General features: G+C 40.6%; 1 protein-coding gene across 1 annotated transcript in view; it reads left to right on the top strand.

Annotated features, from left to right (window-relative positions):
• The window catches only part of CDR2L (cerebellar degeneration related protein 2 like), a 379,334-nt gene that overhangs the window by 234,310 nt on the left and 119,343 nt on the right, over positions 1–25,681 (top strand). Inside the window, exons 2-3 of the mRNA XM_044090524.1 lie at positions 5,144–5,256; positions 24,327–24,475. Of these exons, the coding sequence (XP_043946459.1) occupies positions 5,144–5,256; positions 24,327–24,475 (262 nt within the window). The remainder of the gene's footprint in view (positions 1–5,143; positions 5,257–24,326; positions 24,476–25,681) is intronic.

The following is a 25,681-nucleotide window of genomic DNA, read 5'->3' as shown; positions in this document are numbered from 1 at the left end:
TAAGAGGAAACTCGATGGTCAGAAGACATGATGGCAAAAAGTACTCTAAAAAAGTATTGCACCTGAGCTACAACAATCCAGGTGTTCAAATCTGTTGGGGTGCATGTTGAAACTGATGGCAACAGAACAGAAAGAAGACCGGGGTGTTGATCACACTTGGAGTGGATCACCAAGAACAGAGTGAGAGATAAGTGGCAGCAGCTAATGAAATGTTGGGGTGCATCTTCAGGTGGATATATTCAGGAAGTCAAGTGATAGTGCACCTACTGTACAGGGTGTACAGGACTCTTGTTAGACAACACCTTGAATACTTGTGAATTACCGTACATGAAAAGGTATCATCAGGTTGCTGCAAGGAGTCCACAAGAAACCACCATGACTGTGCATGACATTGAGGGGAAAGGGTATGATCAGAAACTAGCAGAGCTAGAGCTGTTCTGAAACCAGGAGAGACATGGCAGACATGATATGGGTGCAATAGATGTTATCAAGCACACATTAAGGAGTCATCTTAGCAGGAAGAATTGAGGGAGAAGAGAAGAGAAGAAATGACCCAAGCAACAAATTGTAGGAACTGTTTTTTGAACCTCCAAAAGCACATTTTTCACAGAGAGGATTGTGGATGCATAGAATAGACTACCAAAATGCTAGTGGCAAAGAAGGAATCCACAGAAGCTTTCATGAGAGCATGGCACAAAGGGTGAGGAGAAAGGTGAGGGTGAAAGAGATATAGGTGCAGAATGTTAACTGCACGTAAAAAGTAGACTGGATAGGTTCATTGTATCCGTATTATTGTGGGGACTCGGTGCAAAGCTGATAAGAATTTCACTGAAAAACAAAATGTTTTTGTTTTTACCTAGTGAAACATTAGTGAATGAGTGATATGCATATAACAGCTTATACAATACATGTTAATCAAGCAGCTGATTTTTTAAAGAACAGTTATACAACAAAAAGCAATCTGTTGGGGGCATTAGCATCAATCCTGCTGACAGGGGGAGGCAGTAACTCCAGTGAGTATTACAATTATAGCATAGGTAGACAATCAGAGAGAAGTGTTTGTGGATATCACAGTTGCTTGAAACATGTCTGTTCATTCAAAACTGCTTGATAAGACATTTGCTTGACTGACTAGAAATTTTACAGATTGAAACATACTTTTCTAATTCTCTGAATATGTTCCCACATGCAAGTTGTGGAAGCAGCTTTTGATCTGCGGTAGTTAACTTATTATTTTAATTTATAACTTTATTTTGCTGGAATTCAACCTTCCTGCACCTCCCATTTGGAGACTTAAACCCTCACCCCAGTAATTAAGTATTCTTACTTTAGAACTGCACCATTTTGTTAAAAGTGAAAATTTCACTTTTGTCCCTGTAGTTTGATTTTCCTCTGAGTTACAGCAATCTTAGAGTATTTAAGTATAGGGGTGTAGGGACAAAATCCCCCACATGGTGGGTGAAGGCTGCTCACTTTCTTAATGTGTATTATAGAAGGAATACAGTAGCTTTCCATCATGTTGTGACAGTTTTTTCTATTGTGAGCACTCTTCTTTTTTGAAAAGTTCCTGTCTGTATACCTAAATTCAGGAATCTATGTTTGTATGTTTGTGATTTCTGCAAACCACTATAGTTCCAAAACACTAACGTCATGAGTCTTGTTTTGTAGACATACTCGATGACAAGGGCTGCTATAGCTGTCCTTTCCCTTAGAAAAACAACGGAGAGGCTGAATATTGAAAGAATGTACACAAGACCAACCTTATCTCTAGATATGATCTAGAAGTGAAAGGAAGTTGAGGATGAAATAATTTGGAAGTGGTTCTGGTGGAATCCAGACTTGGTCTTGGTTCCTTAAATGTTGGTATCATTGCTTTGATTGCTGTGCTGCAGTGATTGCAGAAGAATTTTATAAACACTGTATCAAACCCCAGGGCTTTCTGTAGCTTTAATTTATAATTTAATATGTAATTGACAACTGTCTAATAGACAGCTTGTAAACTGTGTAACTCTTAGATTGTTCTGTTTTCATATATATATAGTTACAACTACATGTACCAAAAATAACAGTTTTACACTTAGTTTACTGTCTGGGTCAAGCAGCCACAGTTACTTAGTGGCAGCTTGTAAAATTTCAAACTTTTCTTAAAAGTTTGACAATTTAGAAGCTGTCACTAAGTGATCAACATGATTTACCCACATCAGGGAGGAAATGCCAAATAGATGTTTTATCTAGGGTGCCAAACTCATTTGCTACAGTTCTCTGTACAGTTGTGTGCAGTACAACTGGCTATGGGGTGCCCTGATTAACACCAACCTGATTAAGGAGAAAATGATCATCTTTGTAAAATATTGGGGGAAAAGCTTTGCTAAAATAAATCTGATTTTGTTTGGATCTCAAAGCAGACTAAAACAAACCCCTCTCAAAGTGGAAAATGACCTCAGTTACAGCAGCAGATACTGACATTGTTAACAGCTTTGGATAAGTCTGCCTCTGAGCTGAGCCCCTTTTTAACATTTCCTTTTCATGAAAACAAGTTACATAACATGCTAGTTAACCATCAAACAACTGCTTGCAGCATCAGTCAATAGCTCTGTCTGAAGTCATCTTTAGATTTGTGTTTCAGGCACCCATGAGAGGGGAGAGGAGAGGAGGGACCAAGAGTACACCACTACACACCCCTGTCCATAGCAGAGTGTCTCCTTTTAGCCAGACGTAGTACTTTATTGCCATTATCTACAAGCTGATAACTGGGAGAGACAGCCCTATCATACGCCTGTCTCGTCACATTCGACACTCAGGCCAGGACAGATTGATTCTCATCCTCTTCGCTGACCTCCCGCTGCATCCTTCATTACTGTCTGCTTTGTGATTGCAAATGTATTTATTTATTTGTCTTTGATTTCTGAGAAAGTCTGATTAGGCAAAGCCTCTTTTCACTAGAGACCTGGTCACACTGCATTAATACTTGCATAGGCATGTACATCACTTAACAGTGGAAGTATACAATGTAATAACTGAGCTATATATGTAATTTAACAGACAGTCAATATGGTATGTTCACTATATAGTACTAACAGTATGTCAAGCTCACAATCGCAGTGGTGGTGCTGCGGTAGCGTTGTCACCTCACAGTAAGACGTTGTCCTGTTCGATTCTCAGCTAGAGCATCTTCTGTGTGGAGACATGCGTGAATGGGCTTACCTTCGTTGAAGGTTGTGTGTCAGGGTTGGCAACTCGGCATGTAAAATTCAACTGCCAATCATTAGCAGACCGGAGTTCCGCTGTGGTGACCCTTAACCGGGAAAAGCCGAAAGAGAGCATGTCAAGCTCGCACACATCTATAGAACATCCACAGTTATTTTACAGTGTGCATAGTCACAGTTTAATTTAGTTCACAAAAGGTAAATAATACATATAGATATTTTGTCAAAGCACTTAACTAGGATATTATTGCTGCAAACTTGTGAAGATATTTACAGTATTTGTTTGATTTGATTGTGTACGAAGGAGACTTAGTAAAGGGGTTGGTACAAGGGCATGACCATATTGTTGAAAGGTGTGTTTGATGTGAAGAAACTTGCTGAACTTTGAGAATTGAAACAATAGCCACTGCATAGCATAGGCTTACCAGGGAAATGCAAAGTGTACACCCTACTGGCTATGAAGACATATGGTTATTTAGAGACAAGACCAGTTAGGCAGACTGAGAACATCAGCATACTGCTGCAATTTAGAAACCCCTTATTAGGAGATGAACACTCAATGCTGATTGGCTCCATCACAACATGGAAGCTAATTCTCTGATTGGCTAAGAAATGTTGAAACTCCCCTACATGAATAGCATGCTACATATTCATTGCATGCTACCTTACCCCTCATTTTAACCAATCATATTCCATCTCCACCTGTTTTGCATATGTATAGCACATCTCCCATGACTTCCTTTATAAGTATACTTTTATATATCTGTATCTATCTATCTATGTAAACTCTATTAACCATAACAAAAGATAGATCTGAAGACGCCTGGCTAAGACGAAAGTACCCATGTCTCTGTCTCTGTGTGTTTCAGTATGGCAGGAGGTAAATTAATCTGAACCAGAATGTGTAACAAAAGATAAGTTTGAAGACGTCTGACTAAGACATAAGTACTTGTTGTGTTTCTGTCTCAGTATGTGTTTCAGCAAAGCGAGGAGGTAAATTAATCTGAACCAGAATATGTGTGTGTGTGTGTGTGTGTGTGTGTGTGTGTGTGTGTGTGTGTATATGTTCATGTGTGTGTGTGTGTGTTTGTGTGTGTGTGTGTGTGTGTGTGTGTGCACGCACGTGCACGCGTTACTGTTAGTGTTAGTGTTACATCTCAAGCTCTTAGCGCAACAAATCTGGATAAAGCCTAAAATAATGAAATAATGGAGGGAAAAGAGGCCCCAACATATAGACAGATTTTAAATATTGCCTTTTTAAAGTAAGAAAGTTGGTAGAGTAACACGATTTGTATTAGCATGCATTTTCTGAAGGATATGAAGTCTGACACTAGAACGTCATTATTTACCGACTCCAATACATTGTGCTTTGCCAGAAGCCACAAATTTTAAAAGGAACAGATCAAAAATATAAGACAAAATTTTGAACATACTGTGAAAATCTGGGCAGTTGTGAGTGTGTGTGTGTGTGTGTGTGTGTGTGTGTGTGTGTGTGTGCATGCATGTGTGTGTATATGTGTGTGTGTGTGTGTGTGTGTGTGTGTGTGTGTGTAGTGTGGACTTATTGACATAATTAACAGCTACCTAAGTAGAAAAATAATTTCCTTTAAAAGTAAAATGTTAATCGGGGGGGTTTACCACTACTAGAAATACATGCATGCTCTCATGGAACCTAGGTAGGCTTGAATACAATGAGGCATTCATATGCTCTCCACGTAGATTGAGCACTAAAAACAGTACAATTTAACCCCAGTTATGGCAGTATATGTATTTATTAGCTTGCAGACTTATCCCAGTACTAGTTTATATTCCTTCCCGATCATTACTAAATGAATAAAAAATAAATAAAATGTATCCACACTGAATTGCTCTAGAATTTTTGCTTATTTCAGTTAATGAAAGCTCTGGAATTCACAGGTACCTTTGTTCTTTTGCAGACCTGCACCTTGCAGCAGAGCTGGGAAAGACGTTGCTGGAACGCAACAAAGAGCTGGAAGATTCTCTACAACAGATGTACGCAACAAACCAAGAACAAGTTCAGGAAATTGAGGTAAATGTGCAGTTAGGAAAAGGGAGTGAAAATATTCTTGACTGTAGTCTGATAGAATGATGTTATGATGCGTTTCACTTTGAATTAGACATTGCTGTATTTTTCTCCTTTTTGTGTTTTGCCAGTACAAATGGCATTTCTGCTTTTACTTTTAATAAGCATTGTCTTGATTCCTTTGAAGTTTTCTGTTTATTTAGGTCAGGTTTATTATCTTCAAACATTTACACTTTACTAGAAAATTGCCTTTACCCTTAATTTTGCCTGATGTAAATGGTGTGACCTAGCAATGAATAATATACTCTCTTTCAAGTTGCTGTTTTTCTTAATGGTGATACTTAATTGACTGCATTGTTCATTTCACTATATTCTTTTTCTTTTTTTCTTTCTTTCTTTCTTTCTTTCTTTCTTTCTTTCTCAGTTTCTTTAATCAGATTTTTCTCTCTATTGCTTTTAATTCATAAGTATTTTTTTTTTCTTTGCTTTAATTTGTGGTATCCTGATCTTTTTATGTTACTGTTTCTCTTTGTGTTTATTCTTATGGCTCTTCTGTTTCTTTTATTAATTTACTTTTCTTGTTACCCACAGAGTTTGAAGTTTATAAAAGCTGATGCTCAGTATATTCTGAATGTAATGGCAGATATTCCAGTAGAAGTCTTTTTTGTCATTTCTGAAACTTAGGTAAAACCTTCAGTTTTTATTTTTATCTAAAGGTCTTTTTGTCAGGTTAGTTATATTTGCTGCAAGAAGGATAGGCCATTTGGTAAACAAGGGGATGAAGCTTTATTTCTTTTTAATGTTTTCTATTCCACTTCATTTTCATTTGTCTGATGTTCTTCGTGTTTCACTGCTGCAGTCATTACATTTGGGTAATCTGCTGGCAGGTTGCCCTCAGTTGGCCTGAATTAGAAAGTCTTGGGTCCTGCGTCAGTTGCTGCGTCCTCTTCCATGACGTCAGGTCGTCAGGGGTATAAAACATGCAGCCGACGCCATTTTCTTCAGTCTTTCTTGCTGTGCGGTGCCCGAAGCAGAAGCATTTTGCAAGTGCCGGTTGGCCGACTACTGAAATATTCGAGTTTGAGTTTCAGAACCGAAGTCTTCACTAAAGCTAAGTACCCCATTGGGGAAACTTTTTTCTTGCTTTTTACCGATGTCAGAAAAAGTTAATAATTGCATTACTTGTGGGAAGCAAATACCTCATGAGGATTTCCATTTGTACTGTATTCCTTGCCTAGGCCCTGATCACAATGTGCCTGGCTGTCGGTTTTGTGCTAGATTTAACCAACGCACTATTAAGCATTGGTATATTTTTGCATCAAAGTATTTTGGAAACAGATTTAACTACCCAGAAATGTCGTCAGATAGCAATCCAACTACCAGAGTACATAAAAAAATGCAAAGAAAAGGACAGAGAAAGGAAGTCGAGATCCAAAACCGACAACGAAGCTTCTCCTAAGCCAGTCGCTGGTTCGCCGGTACTCAGTGAGGCACTTTCACAGCCCCTGATACCCGCTACCTTCGAGTCGCAGGCCTCTACCGACACCCATGTGGAGTCCGGCATACCGCCAGATACTCAAGGTATTGGACCGACGTATGTATCTCCCTCGGATGGGTCCGGAGCCGCTGAGCAGGCACCGGCTTCTGAGGGTGTATTCAGACCTCAACATTTGTATATCAAACCGACGACAGCTGCAAAACCAAAGACAAAAGCAACTTCTAAAACTAAAAAACTGATGCATTAGCCACATGCACAGGCCTCTATGCCTAAAAAACAAATGATCAAAATGGCTGAAGACCTTATTACCTTGATCAGAGGTACCCATCCCCCTCCTGATAAGAGGCCTAGGCAAGACACTGATTATGAATCTTCAGATTAGGTTTCTATTTCTTCTGATTCCTCTTCTGATCAGGAATTATCTGTACCTCCCTATGAGAATTCTGATGCTGAGGAGTCTATTCCATCTGCATCTCCTCCTGAGGATTATTCATTTGGAGAAACCTTGCATACTTTGAGGGAGCATTTTCACTGGGAGAGTCAAGACTTCTCAGAATCAAAAAAGGCTTAGGGATTTCCTTCTTCTCCCTCAGCACAGGCCTTTAGCCATTCCCCGTTTTAGACATTGTGGATGATGTGTTTTCGGAGTCAAGCTTGACCCCTGACTCCTTACCTCCGGCTCCCAGTAAGCCTGACAGATATTACAGGGTCCCTGACTTGCATAAATTTTTATTTAGAAACCCTGCTGCTGATCCTGAAACTATTTCACAGGGTCCAAAGGGAGTTAAGGCCTCAACAGCAAAAAATCCTACCCCCTCTGACAGAGATTCAAGGGCACTGGGCAGATTGGGAAAAAAGGTGTATACATCTGCAACCTGTCAATTTCATATGCTTAAGTACCAACAACATGGTATGGGATTGCTGAAACAGAAAATGATGTTGATTTCAGAATGTGCAGAAAATAAAGAATTACAGGAATTATTGCATGCAGATGAACAAGTCGGAAAGCATAATTTGCAATGTGATTTTGATTCCTTAGAGGCCTCCTACAGGGTCGCAGTTACTGGATCTGTGATTAGGAGGCATGCCTGGTTAAAGGAACAAAATTTGCCTGATCATGCTAAAGCTGAATTGCTGGATGCACCTTTACAGCAGCATTCTCTGTTTGGTATTAAGGCAGAAGAGGTTTTAAAGAAAATGGAAGACAAAGCTAAGTCTATGCAAACAAAGACTTCTTACAAGTGCAGCCTCCAAGATTCAGTAGACACTGGCCTACAAAAAATTGGTCCTTTCCTGTGTCAGACAGAGCTCAAAGGGGCAAATCCAGATGCCCTAAGGGTTCCAGATACCAGACACAAGATTCATACAGGTCAAAGCAATGGGGCGCTTCCACCTCCAAATCTGGAGGAGATAAAGCGCAAACCTACAGAAAGCAATCCCAATGACTTCCCTCTGCCTACACCAAGCACTTAACTTTTGGCAGCACCCATAGGGGGAGAATTAGCACTCTTTGCTCAAAATTGGCAGTTAATAACCCAGGACGAGTGTTTACTAAAAATCGTATCACAGGGATACAGATTCCATTTCCACACTCTGCCAATAGCAAATGGTTGGTCAGATCTGCCAAAAAATCAATGGGCAGAGGCACAGAAACAGGTTACGTCCCTCGTGGATATGGGGACCATTCAGACAGTACCAGAACAGGAAAAAGAACAAGGTTTTTACTCAAGACTGTTCTTGGTACCCGAAAGGACAAGGCTTGGCAGCCAATACAGGATTTATCGATTTTGAACACATACCTGGACATTCCAAAATTCAAAATGTTGACTTTGCAGCAGATTCTGCCCATGCTGGGCAAGAATGCTTGGCTGGTGACTTTAGATCTAAAAGAGGCATACCTGCATGTCCCAGTAAGACAATCGGGCAGAAGATACCTCAAATTCAAGGCTGTCTTAATGCATTACCAATTCTCTGCACTGCCCTTTGGCTTATCTACTGCGCCCAGGGTTTTTACAAAATGCCTGGTACCAGTAATTGCATTTTGCAGACAATGAAGTATACAAATATATCCTTATTTGGACGAATGTCTCATTCAGGCAGAGAACAAGGACATCTCTTCATCCACACCTGGCATTTGTGAAAAGGTTTCTAACATGCCTAGGTTGCACAATAAATGAAAAGAAATCACAACTGGTACCCTCTCAAAAGATAACATTCCTGGGTGCAAGCTTGAATACAACTGCCCAGATGGCTTACCTCATGCCAGACAAGCAAAGGCAACTGACTACTTACTTCAGACTAATGACAACAAAAACCCAGTCTTCTTCAGGACAAATTCTGCAGGCTCTGGGCTTCATGGCATCCTGCATCCTACTGATTCCATATGCAAGACTGCATATGAGGAAACTTCAATGGTACCTAAAAAGTTTATGGAGTCAACATTCTCACAGTCTGGAAACAATGATTCCTCTCATTCCCTGCCTGCAACAGGAGTTTCTATGGTGGGCAAAAGCATGTCACCAAAACATGGGACAGCCATTCACTTTACCCCCTGCCAGCCAAACCATAACAACAGACACCTCAGATTATGCCTGGGGGGCACACTTGGCAGGAAGATGTATTCAGGGCATATGGTCACCAAAACAAATGCATCTACATATCAACCAGAAAGAGATGCTAGCTGTTCAAAATGCCCTAACAGCCTTCAGTGACTTACTTCATCCAGGACAACTACTGATAAAGATGGACAACACCACAGTCATGTGGTATATAAACAAGCAAGGGGGCACACACTCATACCCCCTTTGCAGATTAGCTGTGGCACTGTGGGACACAGCTTTGACCTACCAAATACATCTTCAAGCTCAATTCCTGCCAGGAAAACAAAACACTCTGGCAGACGATTTAAGCAGAAACCTTATGGATCCTCACAAGTGGAAACTAAATCCACAAGTCTTCAGCATGATAACAGAGAAATGGGGGAGCCCAGACATAGATCTATTTGCCTCCCCTCAAAATGATCAATGGAAAAGATTCTGCACAAGGACTTATCACAGACAAGCATGGAAAGTGGACACCCTATCCATCAGTTTACGCCTTTCCTCCTCTGCCTCTTCTCCCCAAGGTCCTCCTAAAAGTCAGACAAGAGAAACCAAAGATGATACTAATTGCCCTGGACTGGCCCTGCCAATACTGATACTCAATCCTAAGAAACTTGTCTCAATACCCAGCTTGGACCTTGCCGCAAAGACCACAACTACTGCCCCAGCAAAACAATCAGATCCTGCACAATCAACTACAGACTCTGAACCTGGCAGCATGGCTGATCATGTAGTCAGACAAGCAGCACCTCTCAGTAAAGCTGTGATGGATGTCATTTTGGAAGCCAGGAGGCCTAGTACTAGAAAATCTTATGCTGACAAATGGAAGAGATTCTGTGCTTGGAATCAAGCACAAGGAACTGATACAGCAGTACCAAATATTCCTCAGATATTGCAATACTTAACTGAGATGCTTGACAAAGGCCTATCTTTCTCATCAATTAAAATCCATGCCTCTGCCATTTCAGCTCATTACAATACAGAGCCACCAATCTTTTCTCATCCTTTACTAAAGCAGTATCTTAGAGGAGCCAAAAATTTAAGGCCTCCTAGAAGATCACCATTGCCTGCATGGGACCTCAATTATGTGTTGGAAAAGCTCACCCTGCCTCCATTTGAACCAGCTGCTACTGCTGATATAAAGTTGTTATCATGGAAAACAGCTCTGCTACTAGAAATTACTTCAGCAAGAAGAGTTTCAGAGCTACAGGCTCTCATGGCTGTAGAGCCTTTTATCATATTTTATTCAGACAGGATATCTCTGAGGACAAATCCTACTTTTATGCCTATGGTGGCTTCCATTGTGGCTTTTAACCAAGCAATTCATCTGCCAAATTTTTATCCAAATCCGCAGAACAAGGGGGAGAGAATTCTGCATTCCTTGGACATACACAGACAGCTAAGATTCTGCTTAAGCAGGACTAAAGCTCTAAGAAAAACTGAGCAATTACTAGTGACATATGCTGCAGGATCAGAAGGCAAGACTATTTCAAAGCAGCTAATTTCAAAGTGGATAAGCCACTGCATCCGATGTTCATCGTGTTACACTGCTGCAGTCATTACACTTGGGTGGTTCCCAAGTCGGCCTGAGTTCCAAAGTCTTGGTCCGGCGTCGGCTGCTGTCGCCCCCTCCCTGACATCAGTGCGGCAGGGGTATAAAAGATGCAGCCGATGCCATATTTTTCAGTCTTTCTTGCCGCGCTGTGCCCGAAGCAAAGGCAGTTCACAAGTGTCGGTCGGCCGACTCCTGAGATTTTCATTCTGAATCCAGAACCGAAGTCTTCTACAAAGCTAAGTACCCCATTGGGGAAACTTTTTCTTGCCTCAGACCGATGTCAGTAAAAGTTAATAATTGTATTTCTTGTGGGAAGCAAATACCTCATAAGGATTTCCATTCCTATTGTATTCCATGCCTTGGCCCAGACCACGACGTTACTGGTTGTCGGTTTTGTGCTAGGTTTAACAAGCGCACTATTAAACGTCGGTTTGATTTTGCCCGACATTATTTTGGCAGAAAATTCAATTACACCATGCCGTCCGAACGTCCGATGACCGCTATACATAAAAAGCGCAAAGATAAGGACAGGCATCCGAGGCCCAAACTTGATGACGAAGCCTCTTCTAGGCCAGTCGCCGGTTCTCTGGTTTTCAGCGAGGTGCCTTTGTAGCCCCTGACGACCGCTTCTGCAGAACCACAGGCCGCCTCTGACTCCCATGTGGAGACAGCTGGGCCTTTGGAAGCTCAAGTTTTTCAGCCTACCGAGACTAACCCTACAGAGGGATCCGGAGTAGCTGAGCAACCCGCAGTTTCAGAGGGTGTCTTCAGACCTACTCAGTTAAGCATTAAACCCTCTGCTAAGTCTAAGACTCCTTTAAAAACAAAGAAACAGCATTCTCCAGGACAGGCCTCTATGCCTAAGAAACAAATGCTCAAAATGGCCGAAGACCTAATCACTCTGATCAGGGGTTCACACCCCCCTCCTGATAAAAGGCCTAGACAGGATGCAGACTATGACTCATCCGACCAGGTGTCCATTTCTTCAGATTCTTCCTCAGACCTAGGATATTCTTTGCCCCCCTTATAAGGATTCTGATGCTGAGGAATCAATTCCATCAGCCTCTCCGCCTGAGGACTACTCTTTTGGGGAAACCTTACATACCATGAGGGAGCATTTCCATTAGGAAGGCCAGGATTACTCAGAATCCAAGAAAAGGCTCAGAGACTTCCTTTTATTACCTCAACACAGACCCCTAGCTATTCTGCCAGTGTTAGACATTGTGGATGATGTGTATACTGAATCTAGCTTAAATCCTGACTCCTTACCTCCAGCCCCAGTTAAACCTGACAGATACTACAGAGTCCCTGACTCACACAAATTTCTGTATAAAAGCCCAGTTGCTGACCCTGAAACTATTTCTCAGGGACCCAAAGGGGTTAAGGCCTCATCAGCAAAGAATCCAGTTCCCTCGGACAGAGATGCCAGAGCATTAGACAGATGGGGAAAGAAAGTTTATACGTCTGCAACTGTAGCAATGAGAGCCTTAAATTGCCAATTTCATATGTTAAAATATCAGCAATTTCTGATGTCTCAGTTGAAACAGAAGATGCTTCCAGATTCAGATCCTCCTAATATAAAAGAAATGCAGGATTTATTGCATGCTGCTGAACAAGTGAGAAAACATACTTTGCAATATGGTTTTGATTCTTTAGAGGCCTGCTGTAGAGCAGCAGTTACAGGCTCTGTCATTAGAAGGCATGCTTGGTTAAAAGAACATACGTTACCAGATCATGTTAAAGCAAAATTATTGGATGCACCTTTGCAGCAGGATGTGTTATTTGGAGTTAAGGCAGAAGAGGTATTAAAGAAAATGGAGGCTAAGGCAAAATCTATGCAAACGGTGAAGGATTTCTTACAGGTTTAGCCTCCTCGATTTAGCAGAAATTGGCCAACAAAGAATTGGTCCTTTCCAGTTACAGACAGACCTCAGAGGGGCAGATACAGACGTCCAAGAGGTAGAGGTCAACCACAAGGTCCTTACAGGCCTCGACAATGGGGTGCACCAGGCCAGAAAGAAGGGGAAGTCAGGCCCCAACCATATAAAAAGCAGCCCCAATGACTTCTCACTACAGCTGCCAAACAGCTCTCTCTTGGCAGCCCCCTTGGGAAGAAAACTGGCACTTTTCTATCACAATTGGCAAATGATCACCAAAGACAAATGGGTTCTCAACATTGTATCTCAAGGTTACAGGTTCCACTTTCACACTCTGCCAAGGTTAAAAGGAATGCCAAATCTGCCACAAAATCAATGGGCAGAGGCTCAAAAACAAATTACAGCACTCATAGACATGAGAGCTATTCAACAGGTACCACCACAGGAACAAGGACAAGGATTTTACTCAAGACTCTTTCTGGTGCCCAGAAAAGACAAAGCCTGGAGTCCCATTCTGGATCTTTCTTCTCTAAACACTTACTTGGATGTTCCGAAATTCAAAATGTTGACACTACAGCAGCTTCTTCCCATGCCGGGCAAGAAAGCTTGGCTCGTGACCTTGGACCTCAAGGAGGCATTCCTGCATGTCCCTATCAGACAAAATTGCAGAAGATACCTCAGATTCATAGTTGGTTCAAGGCACTATCAATTCTCTGCACTGCCCTTTGGCTTATCTACTGCGCTCAGGGTCTTCACAAAGTGCCTGGCACCAGTAATTGCATTTTGCAGACAGAAAGGAATTCAAATTTATCCATACCTGGATGACTGCCTGATTCAAGCAGAGAGCAAGGACGTTCTTTTAAAGCATCTGGCGTTTGTAAAAAAGTTATTAAGTTGCCTGGGGTACACAGTAAACGAAAAGAAATCAAAACTAGTGCCCTCACAAGAGATAATATTCCTGGGTGCCAGCTTGACCACAACGGCCCAGATGGCTTATCTCATGCCAGACAAGCAAGGACAATTGACTCAATACTTTCAATTGATGGCAACACAGACCCAACTCTCTGCAAGAAAAATTCTGCAGGCCGTGGGTTAGATGGCATCTTGCATACTACTAATTCCATATGCCAGACTGCATATGAGGAAACTACAATGGTACCTAAAGAGTGTATGGTCTCAACACTGTCAAAATTTGGAAACAGTTATACCACTAATTCCTTGCCTTCAACAGGAGTTTTGATGGTGGGCTCAAGCCTGTCACCTCAACAAGGGACAGCCTTTTACTCAACCCACAACCAGGCAAACACTGACAACAGATGCATTGGATTACTCCTGGGGAGCACACCTGGCAGGAAAATGTATTCAGGGCAAGTGGCCCGCAGAACAAAGGCATCTTCACATCAATCAAAAACAGATGCTAGCTGTACAAAATGCCCTTATAGCTTTCAAGGACCTGCTGCATCCAGGGCAACTACTACTAAAGACAGACAACACTACAGTTATGTGGTACATAAACAAGCAAGGGGGCACTCACTTCTATCCCCTCTGCAGACAAGCCATGACCTTGTGGAACACAGCTCTAAACTATCAAGTTCATCTGCAAGCACAATTCCTGCCAGGAGAGAAAAACACACTGGCAGATGACTTAAGCAGAAACATCATGGATCCCCATGAATGGGAATTTAATCCACAAATATTCAGAATGATAACACAGAAATGGTGGAGCCCGGACATAGATCTGTTTGCATCTCCAATGAACTACCAGCTACAGAAATTCTGCACAAGGAGATACCATCCACAAGCATGGAATGTGGATGCCCTCTCATTCAGCTGGAAAAACCTACAAGTATACGCTTTCCCACCACTACCTCTCCTTCCAAAGGTACTCATAAAAGCCAGACAAGAAGAGCCAAAGATGATCCTGATTGCACCAGATTGGCCACGACAACACTGGTACCCAATCTTAAAGAATTTAGCACAAGGACCACCCTGGATTTTGCCTCAAGTTCCACACCTGTTGACTCAGCACAACAATCAGATACTCCACAGCCAGCTAAAGACCTTAAACCTAGCTGCATGGAAGATTCCTTAGTAAAGCAAGCAATGCCTCACTCCAAAGCTGTTATGGATGTCATTCTGGAGGCCAGAAGGCCTAGTACCAGGAAAGCCTATTCGGATAAATGGAAGAGATTCTGTGCCTGGAACCAGGCTCACAACCTTGACCCTCTTGTCCCAAACATTCCTCGGATACTACAGTATTTAACTGAGATGCTGGACAAAGGCCTTTCTTTTTCATCCATCAAGATCCACGCCTCTGCCATCTCTGCTCATTACAGCACGGATCGACCAATTTTCTCTAATCCCTTGCTGAAACAGTACCTCAGAGGGGCTAAAAACATAAGACCGCCCCGTAGAACACCTACTCCAACTTGAGACCTCAACTTCGTTTTGGAAAAATTAACTTTACCTCCTTTTGAACCAGCTAGCACAGCAGAATTAAAATATATCTCTTGGAAAACTGCTCTGCTCCGGGCATTAACATCAGCATGAAGAGTATCAGAATTACAGGCACTAATGGCAGTGGAACCTTTCCTCATTTTCCACCAGGACAGGGTGTCTTTAAGAACTAACCCTATGTTTATGCCAAAGGTGGTACCAAGTGTGGCTGTAAACCAAACTATTCACTTGCCAACTTTTTATCCAAAACCACAGAATAAAGGGGAGAGACTTCTGCATTCTTTGGACATTCATAGGCAGTTACGCCTCTACTTGGAGAAAACCAAAGCTTTCAGAAAATCTGAGCAATTATTGGTAGCATATGCTGCGGGAGCACAGGGAAAAGCCATTTCTAAACAGACTATTTTAAAATGGATAGGACATTGTATACATTTTTGCTATACACACCATGAGAAACCTGTACCTAGCAGCATTAGATCTCACTCCACTAGGGCAACAGCCACTTCAACTGCCTACCTCAGAGGAGTACCTACCAAGGATATTTTGGAAGCAGCAACATGGAGTTCTATGCATACCTTCACCAAGCACTACCATCTGCCTCTTTACTCTAAATCCAGAGCTGGCTTCGCCACTGCAGTGCTGCAGGGCCTAATAGCCACCCCTAATGCTTTATAGAACCAGCCTCCCTACCTCAGCTTTGGGATTCTACCCAAGTGTAATGACTGCAGCAGTGTAACACGATGAACATAGTACAGTTTTGTACCTACCATAAATGTAGATGTTCGAGTGTAAACACTGCTACAGTCCAGGTTACCCTCCCTCCTTCCCCTCTTACTTGCTGGTACGTACCCACGTCTTCTAACCTTTACTACCTATGGGGAGTATTTGCTGGTAACTGAAAGTTGTTGTTTGATTTTCTTATGTATGTTTTATTAGCAATAAAAATTGCCTACCGATTTGGGGGCACCTGACATCTGGAGCAAGAAAAACTGAAGAATATGACGCCGGACCAAGACTTTGGAACTCAGGCCGACTGGGCCTGACGGCAGGATAACCCAAGTGTAATGACTGCAGCAGTGTTTACACTCGAACATCTACATTTATGGTAGGTACAAAACTGTACTTTTCTGCTACTTACACCATGGAAAACCTGTGCCCAAGGGCATTAGGTCTCATTCCACCAGAGCTGCAGCTACTTCAGCAGCCTTTCTAAGGGGAGTACCAACCAAAGACATTCTAGAGGCTGCTACTTGGAGTTCTGTTCACACCTTTACAAAGCATTATCATTTGCCTCTCTACTCTAAATCCAGGGCAGGCTTTGCCACTGCAGTTCTGCAGGGCGTTATAGCCACTCCTAATGCTGTTTAGCTTCAGCCTCCCAACCATAGCTTTGGGATTCAACCCAAATGTAATGACTGCAACAGTGAAACACGACGGACATAGTACAGTTGTGTACACTTCCCATAAATGTAGATGTTCAAGTGTATTCACTGTTGCAGTCCAGGTTACCCTCCCGCCATCCCCCTGTCATTCTGGAGTTTATCTTTCCTTCTCTATCTTCTACAACCTATGTGGTGTATTTGCTTGTAGATGAAGGTAAAGTTTATACTGATGCATGTATGTATATATATATATATATATATATATATATATATATATATATATATATATATACACACATATTTTTGCTACCTTTTTTGGGAGCACCTGACATCGGGGACAAGAAAAACTAAAGAAAATGGCGTCGGCTGCATGTTTTATACCCCTGACGACCTGACGTCATGGAAGAGGAAACAGCAACCGACGCAGGACCCAAGACTTTGGAATTCAGGCTGACTGAGGGCAACCTGCCAGCAGATTACCCAAATGTAATGACTGCAACAGTGAATACACTCGAACATCTACATTTATGGTAAGTGTACATAGCTGTACTTTTCAGTTACTGAAAAAATAGGCTGAGGTTGTGTTTACCTCAAGCTTATTTCTGGTAAAGTACTTTTCAAATTTATTCTAGACTGGATTGATTCTGGTGTTCCTAATGAGCTTCTGCTTATGGATGAATTTACAACTGACTCTCCATCCTTTTGTAAGTCTGACTCTTTTCACTCTTATGAGGAGTAATGGCTTTTGTCACCTTATCTCCTTTTTACTCTGTTAGCTGTTGACTTGTAATGCTTTTCTTCCTGACTGAATTACATTTTATATACTTTTTGTTTTATCTATTGTTGAATGAATAAGTCCTTTTCAGGGGTGACCCAGGAGTGCAGACTAGTTAAATGACTTGTTCAGAGTCACACAGTAGGCAAACAGAGGTGGGATGTATCAAAACTTGTAACTTGGGTACAAGGAGCAGTTTTGTAATAGCAGAGAGGTTTAGTTCTCTGCACTAATTGCCAGCCTTCACAACGGGTTTGTAATAGAATACAGAGCTTACCTACATAGGGAACTCAGCACATTGTAAAATAGCAAACAAACCAAGGGTGTGCAGACCCAAGGCATCAGAATTACAGCAAAACTAAAAGGAAAAATGTCTTTAATCTGGAAAGTCAAAGTGTATTGTTCATTATCTAAAAACTTCCATTGCTGATGTTACTTTTTGATGTAACCTAATTGGAGGAAAATGTCATGTGACTGGTTTGTCTCTGTTTATTTGCACTTTTAAAACATTTTAACTGTGGGCTTTACTTAACTGTGCATCCCTGTTCCTTATGTGTACTAGTTATAAGATTGCATCCCCCTTGCAGTAGGATCAGTGCAACCATAGAGTTAGTATATATTCTCTCATATGTGCCCTTTATTTCCATTATTCAGAGGATCGCAGGTGCATCCCTCCGAATTTCATCTAGTATGTCCTTAGCTCTACCAGGGCACAGTGATTTATTTGTTTCCTGCACTTGCCACCTCTCTTATGTACCACACTTTAGGCCTTTACGTACAAGTGTATGTAGTTTTCTTGGCTCATACACATATAGCTTTTTTTGCATTGCATATGTTTACTATGCCAACCCAGGAGAATTTAAAATCTATTTAAATTAGCTACATAAGCAGTATATTCAACAGTTGCTGTGACACACTATAATAAGAATGGTAAGGCATAGCATAATAGAGATGTTTAACATAAAGCAAAAAGAAAAATAATAAACCTGGAGTAGTATGCTGTGTATGATGTGTCATTCCCCGACAGTCACAATGCATTTAATATAGGCAGGGTGTGTGTGTGTGTGTGTGTGTGTGTGTGTGTGTGTGTGTGTGTGTGTGTGTCTCCTGGACAGTAAAAACTATACATTTAACATAACCTGGAGTTGGTAGGGGGTACTCCTGAACAACGGACATGGAGCATTTAATATAATCAGGAGGTGCGGGGGTCTCCTGGACAATGAAAACTGTACATTTTATATATTCATGATGTAGGAGGTGGTGTCTCCCGTTAAAATGTTTGCAGTGCTACATGAATTAGGGACCCCCTGTCCTTATCCTTCTCTCCTCCCTGACAAGCCTGCTGTGATAAAAGTTGATCTTTTCAGGAGGCGCTGATTTCTATAATTGCCAATTATACATACAGATGAATTCATATTTGCCTGTTCACATTACTAAAAGATAAAAGGAAGTATAGCAATTGTACTGGTTGTAAGACTTTCCTAGGTTTTTTGATATTTCTAAAATCTTCCTCTTATAGAATTAATTTTGCGTGTGAGTAAAATAATCTTCTTGACATTCACATTAGAAAAGTGTAAGTGTATTCAGCCTACAGCCATGTGCCAAAATTAAATAGATATTCAGCCTACAGCCATGTGCCAACATTAAATAGATATTCAGCCTACAGCCATGTGCCAAAGTTAAATGGGTATTCTTCCTTCAGCCACATGCCAGCTGTATTCAGGGTCATAATTAAATAAAAGAAACCTTATTGCTCACAGTTGTTAACTAAAATGTGAACACCATCAGATTGCCACAAGGTAAATATAAGTAACCTTGGGAATTAAGCTCGAAACACCATATAGATTACATGGCTACATCAAGATAACATAAAGCAGTTAGTTCATTCACCAATGGACACCAATGTTTTTTTTCAGGCTATTTCTGTATACCATTTAAAGAAGAGAGACGTACTTGTAAAAACACCACTCACTTCTGTTCTGCAGCTCTATTTGCTTGTCTTGGAAATCAAATCTGTTTTGTATTACGCTGTTCTGCTTATATAAGCACAAGAGTATATCAAGCCAAGTAAAATGGAGAGGACAGTACTGGAAGAGCATTATATTGGTTATACTGCTAGAGACTGAGTTTGGGCACATTGAGTGTGGAATAATGGATGCTGTGGTGTACATTTGGGGATTGTAATAGATAGCTGAGGGATTGGATGCCACTTAAGTGGGTGTTAGAAATGACTTTATAAACTACTCAACTTTTATTTTGTATAATTTCTGGCTGAGACTTTCACACCTCAGCAGTTGCATAAAATGTTGTAGATAGCAAGGGCACATAGCTGAGTATCAGTTCTGCTTCTGTGTGCTTTTGAGGAAACTGGCACATGCATTGCAGAAGGGACACCTGCTGAAAGCTTCTTATAATGAACTGACATTCATTACAGAAATAATTACCAGGTTCCCCAGTGGGCAGAAGTGCCAGGCCATTAATTATTGTCCTGTAATACCTGGTCTGCTGCAGTTAATTATTTACTGACACATCGGCTCCATCATACATCTACTGGGGAACACGACAGCTATGAGCTTCATGATTAGTTCCGCTTATTAATTATTACTTTCTGAAAAGTAATATTTCACCTAGAAACACATTCAGTTTTGAGTCTTTAGATTTTTTTCTCCAAGTCATTCTGTGAATCACAGAAAGTTGAACTATTTTGTATCATTTGAATGTAGTGATTATGATGTATTCATCATTATTTTTGAGCAGTTTATTGAAACTCTTTCTCATCACTGTCTAAATCAGCTACCAAAAATTGAGGTGCTGGGTGTATCTCCGTTGTGCCATTTTGGTTTCTTATAAATGAATGAATCAATAAATGAATGTATTACAGTGACAATGGAAAGATCAATAAGAACTGTGAAAACATACACATACACCATTTTGCTTACTTTTATTTCTTTTATACTTTTATTTCATTCCCATCACTCATTGAATGTATTTTGCATGAAAGGAGACTCCTTAGGCTGTTTCGTCCATTGTAGCCCACTGCAGCCCTCCTAAACATTTCTTCCCTTAAAAGTAGTTATGTGCAAAATCACATGCAGCCTGATGTTAAAATGCTATAATCTCGTACTGCACGATTGCGGCACGAAAGAGATTGTTTTAGTTTGATAATTGAGTCTGAAGTTGTATATATAGCAGTTGTACTTCTTTTTGTTTGTGGTGTGACAAAGCTTATCAGCGAAAGCGCTTACCGAATAAATATATTCTTATACCAATGTTTTGATTTTTTGGACTGAAAAGTCAACATTTAAAGAAGTTATTCAGTGTATTGGTTTCATCTAGTATTTGAATTCAAATCTGTGACTATCATCTGAACTTTTGGTCTAAGAACTTTCATATATGGGGAGTGAGTTACCAACAGGAGATCCTATTATTTAGTGAATACTGGCTTTTATCTATTTCCTGTTGGTTTTTTTGAATTTGCCAGGGACAATCGTTTTATTACTATACATGAAAGAGAATAAGTTGAAAAGGAACTGAGTTCCGCAGGGCACAGATCCTGTTTGTATGAACTTTTCTTCACTAATAGGGTTGCCACCTTTTGTTATGTCCAAAGTAGGACATTTTTTATGAAAACATGAGAATTTGCACGACAAACCATACTCACACCTGCTGCAAAGAGCTGGAATTCACATTCTGTCAGAAAAAAAGTTCTAAAGCTCATCGTAGTAGATTTTCTGTTCTATCCGTTTTATACAGTTGCAATAATAACGTGTTTAGATACAAAATAATTGTTTTATATAATTATTAGAAGACATTTAGGAAATAATTTATGTCATAAAATCTCAGAACATTTACCATTTTTGATGTTTCTTTTAGGGCACATCCTTCCAAATAAACATTGTTCTATGTAAAGTGAGACAGGTGGTAAACATACTTCAGTAATAAAAACACGGGAGGAAAACATAGGCAAAATAAATAGCATGACCTGAATTTTAATGAAGTATGTACTTCTCCAACGTTTTAAAGGTCTTGGACTGAAATGTAGCAACTGTTTGTCAGTACCCTTCATAGATTCAGAGGAAGTTGCTAAGCATGCAGACCAGGACACCAGTCATGTGCCTAGCTCAAATTCTCAGTTAACTCAGAACACTGTTTGGTTAAGCTGAAGGTCACACAACAGGAAACTGAAGGCTGAAGGAATCAAACCCTGTACCAGAGGAAACAGCTTGTTAATAGCTCACAGCCTTAATCCTTCTTGCCAGCTGCCAGACTTGGTATGTGTTGTGTAAGCTGTGGCAGACTGCTGGATGTCAGCCTTCTTTGTTGCATTGCTGTACCATTACAGGATTCAGTGGGTGCTGACAAGCCTGCACATGATACACCTTGTATACAAGGAAAACTGTGCATCCTGTCAGCTGCGGTACACTGCCTTGAATGGGATTCATTAGCAGAACTGCAGTTTTTAAAGGGCATTTGGAAAAGAGAGGAATGGCATGCCGATTATGCCTGGCACTTAGTGCACTGTTCATGTCAGGAATACCTTTGGGAGCTTACTCATATGTTAACTACCTGGACTGAGAGAAGCCGAGCACAGAGTGTAGTAGCCTATGCACCCTTCACAGAATGCATATTTAATATTTTTTGGGTTTGAGTGAGGTACTTAATGATTGCTATTTATGGGGGTTGAGGTGGATGATTGTAATAGTAAAGGGGTGGGAATGGATAAATTGGCAGTGGGGTTGGGGCTATGTATAAATGTGCAAGAAGGGTAAGATTAGCAGCTTTCATGGACAAACTAAAACATAAGTGCTTACACACATATCTACACACATAAAACATGCATGCTTGCATACACACACGCACACACACACACACACACACACACATAGACATACACATAAAACATGCATGCTTGCATACACACACACACACACACACACACACACACACACACACACACACACACATAAAACATGCATGTTTGCAGTGCTTGCATATATACATACACATACACAGGCGCATGCACACACACACACACACACACACACACACACACATGCACGTGCGTAAATCATGCATGCTTGCACACACATAGAAATGCGCCCGAGTAGGCACTCACACACACACACACACACACACACACACACACACACACACACACACACATCGGGGGGTGGGAGGGGGGTAGTCCCCCTCATATTATAAACATTTTAAATTATACACAGTGATACTTACAAGTGCAATGAATAACTGTTTCCAAAAGAGAATATATAACCAAGATATATGGATTTAGTACTTATGCTCGAATGCATATATCACCGAACTGCTATTAACTGAACACTAACCACAGAATACACAGTAAAATGGTGATATATGCATTTGAGCATAAGTACTAGATCCATATATATATATATATATATATATATATATGTGTGTGTGTGTGTGTGTGTGTGTGTGTTTACATTTACTCCAGTGACAGCACCAGGACTCATAGATATAAGCAGAATCAACAAATGAAGCTGTACTCTCAAAACTGTATAGCCTGGTGAGTGCATTGCGATATGTTTGTGCCTTAGATGCATTTTAAAAGCTATTATGTTTATTAATGTTACAGAGTGCCCTCTTGCTGTATGTCTTGGTCACACTGTGTGTCATTAAGTTTACTGGTTTGATGGTCACTCATTTAGGTGATAAATGTGCAAGGCACACAGTAGTGGGACAGTAAAGCAGTTAAATGAATGATGGTACGCACATATTGGAACACGATTCCAGATGGCTTCAGGTGTATTGCACATGTGTGTGAGTATATTATTAATGAAAAAGATGTGTCAGAGGAAGATCCTTAACTGATGCTGGTAGAATCAGTGGCTGTCATGGCTACACTGACTAGCATGTTAGTGTGCATCTCTGTACTTGTGAGCACTGTGTGCTCAGATACCAGTGCTTGCTGTAATGTGGCATGCTTTTTTATTTTAAATTTCCTGTCAGTAACAGTGCAGATGATGTTATTGAGGTGTGGCCTGCAATGCTGCACCTCATTTCAGCACCTTACCTGTGGTCATTTTGAATTATTCTGTTTGTTTGTACATGCCTGTGTCCATGGTCTTACATGGCCGAGGCTCAATACCTTACATACTGTTTTACATTTTATGAATCTTACCTTGCAAAGTCTTCTTCTGGGTATCTCCATCTGCTTAGCTGTTCCTTACATGGGTGGCTTGTAATGGTATGTGCCTACAGCATTCTAATATTCTTCATTAATGGTGTTTTAGGTGAGTTACACATAGCTGTGGTAAGAGGGGAATTCTGCACATTGAAGGTGTATGATCCTCAGCTTTCATTTTCTTCACATACATATCCAAAACTCAAAATATTGAAAACTGGGAATTTGCCCTTTTCACTGTTTGATCCCAGACTTGGTATGTATATGTTGCAGGAAGTGTGGAGGTGCGGGAGTGGGGGCTTGCTCCACCCACATACAATTGGCTTTCATTTTTGATAGTTTGATTTTAGATATTTTTACACCACACACACACACACACACACACACACACACACACACACACACACACACACACACACACACACACACGTGCGTGTGCACACATGCACACACACACGCACACACACACACACACACACACACACACACACACACACACACACACACACACACACACACACACACACACACACACACACACACACACACACACACACACACATATAAAACATGTTGAGCTTTAAGAATTATACCTGAAGTATTGGCATTTGTCTCTGTGTAGAAAGAAGATCTTCAGTTATATGCTTCGTATGGGTTTTGCATTTTATAACTGTTCAGCAGATTATTCTGAATGCTTGTATGGCACTTTTTATTGTCATTAACATACCACATACACATTTTGCTGATCTTTTCTTAACCAATTTGTTTCCAGTATCTCTCAAAGCAGTTGGATATGTTACGACAGATGAATGAACAGCATGCTAAGGTTTATGAGCAACTGGATTTGACAGCACGAGACCTCGAGCTGACCAATCAGAAACTGGTACAAGAAAGCAAGGGTTCCCATCAGAAAATTGAACGGTAGGTATTGATTCTCTTTTCAAGACTTAAGTTTCATTTTATGTAACTATTCCAGCACTTTCAAGTAATTTCACAAGTAATTGACTTTTTGTCATGATTTGTTTAAATGTATCTAGACAGGCGAAAAGCCTTCCAACACATATGTTGCATTCTATAAAATAGCCTTATCAGAGCTCATTTCTATGTTCTGCACAGATTATAGTAATATTTAGAATACTAGATTTGAAAATATGCAGTGTAGCATTTGCATGTCTTTACCTGAAATAAAAGGCTCAAAGAGCATAAAGCACAGAATGGTCATGGAATAAGCCAAGTTAGTGTTATGCACTGGGCATTATAGAAATACAGCTTAAATGTCACCTCATTTGTAGAAGTGGCTGCATTGTTTGTACTGATGACTGATGTGGCTTTTCAGATCCTTTGATACCTTATAGTCTGATTAAAAATGGCCGACACATTGTTACTACTTCTTTCTTACACTTTATTTCTTGTTATAGATGTTTTGTATATAACAAAAAGTGCAGATTGCCTTATAAATATAACATCAATGATAAGGCAGTCATGCAATGTATCAGGGACTAGTAGGTGCTGTGGAACTAATCATAACAAAAGGGGAATTGTGAAGTGGAAAATTACTGGAGAGGAGAAACATTATGATTTATATGAAGTATTGCTTCATGGAGGGATTGGCAGGGCCCTTATGTTTTACATATCATTTAATTGTGGAGATTTTCTCCTCGGGCCTCCGCTAAAAATGTTTTTTGCCCAGTCAACAAAAACAAACAAACAAACAGATAAATAAAGCAAACAGAGACCTGCAGGGAGTTCAGGAAGTTTTATAGCAGATGAAACAAAGTGAGGAGAGAAATACGGAAGCTGCATAGAGCTAGTTGAAATAGCTAGGTAGATTTGATACACTGAAAATCTTCCTCTATTAACAACTTCAGTTTTACATTTTCAGAGAGTCTTATCACAGTGCTCTTTGTAGGGAGACTTTTAAAGTTTTGCATGATAGTATGGCTTACTGCAGGACATTTCCTTTGGCATTCTTTCTGTGGAAAGTTCCAAACCAAGTTCAGTAAAACACAGTTCATAGAATCTGTCCTTCAGAAATGGTTTTCTCCTAAGAACTTTTGATTGGGGCTGGAGGGAACATTATGAAGAGGGTGTTACCATATAGCTGCAACTCCAAATGTAACTTGATGC

Source organism: Protopterus annectens, chromosome 12.part0 (assembly GCF_019279795.1).
Source record: "Protopterus annectens isolate FY-2018-M chromosome 12.part0, PAN1.0, whole genome shotgun sequence".
Taxonomy (NCBI): Eukaryota; Metazoa; Chordata; order Ceratodontiformes; family Protopteridae; genus Protopterus; species Protopterus annectens.
Note: the sequence above shows the minus strand (reverse complement) of the source record. Positions and strands in the feature narration are given on the sequence as shown.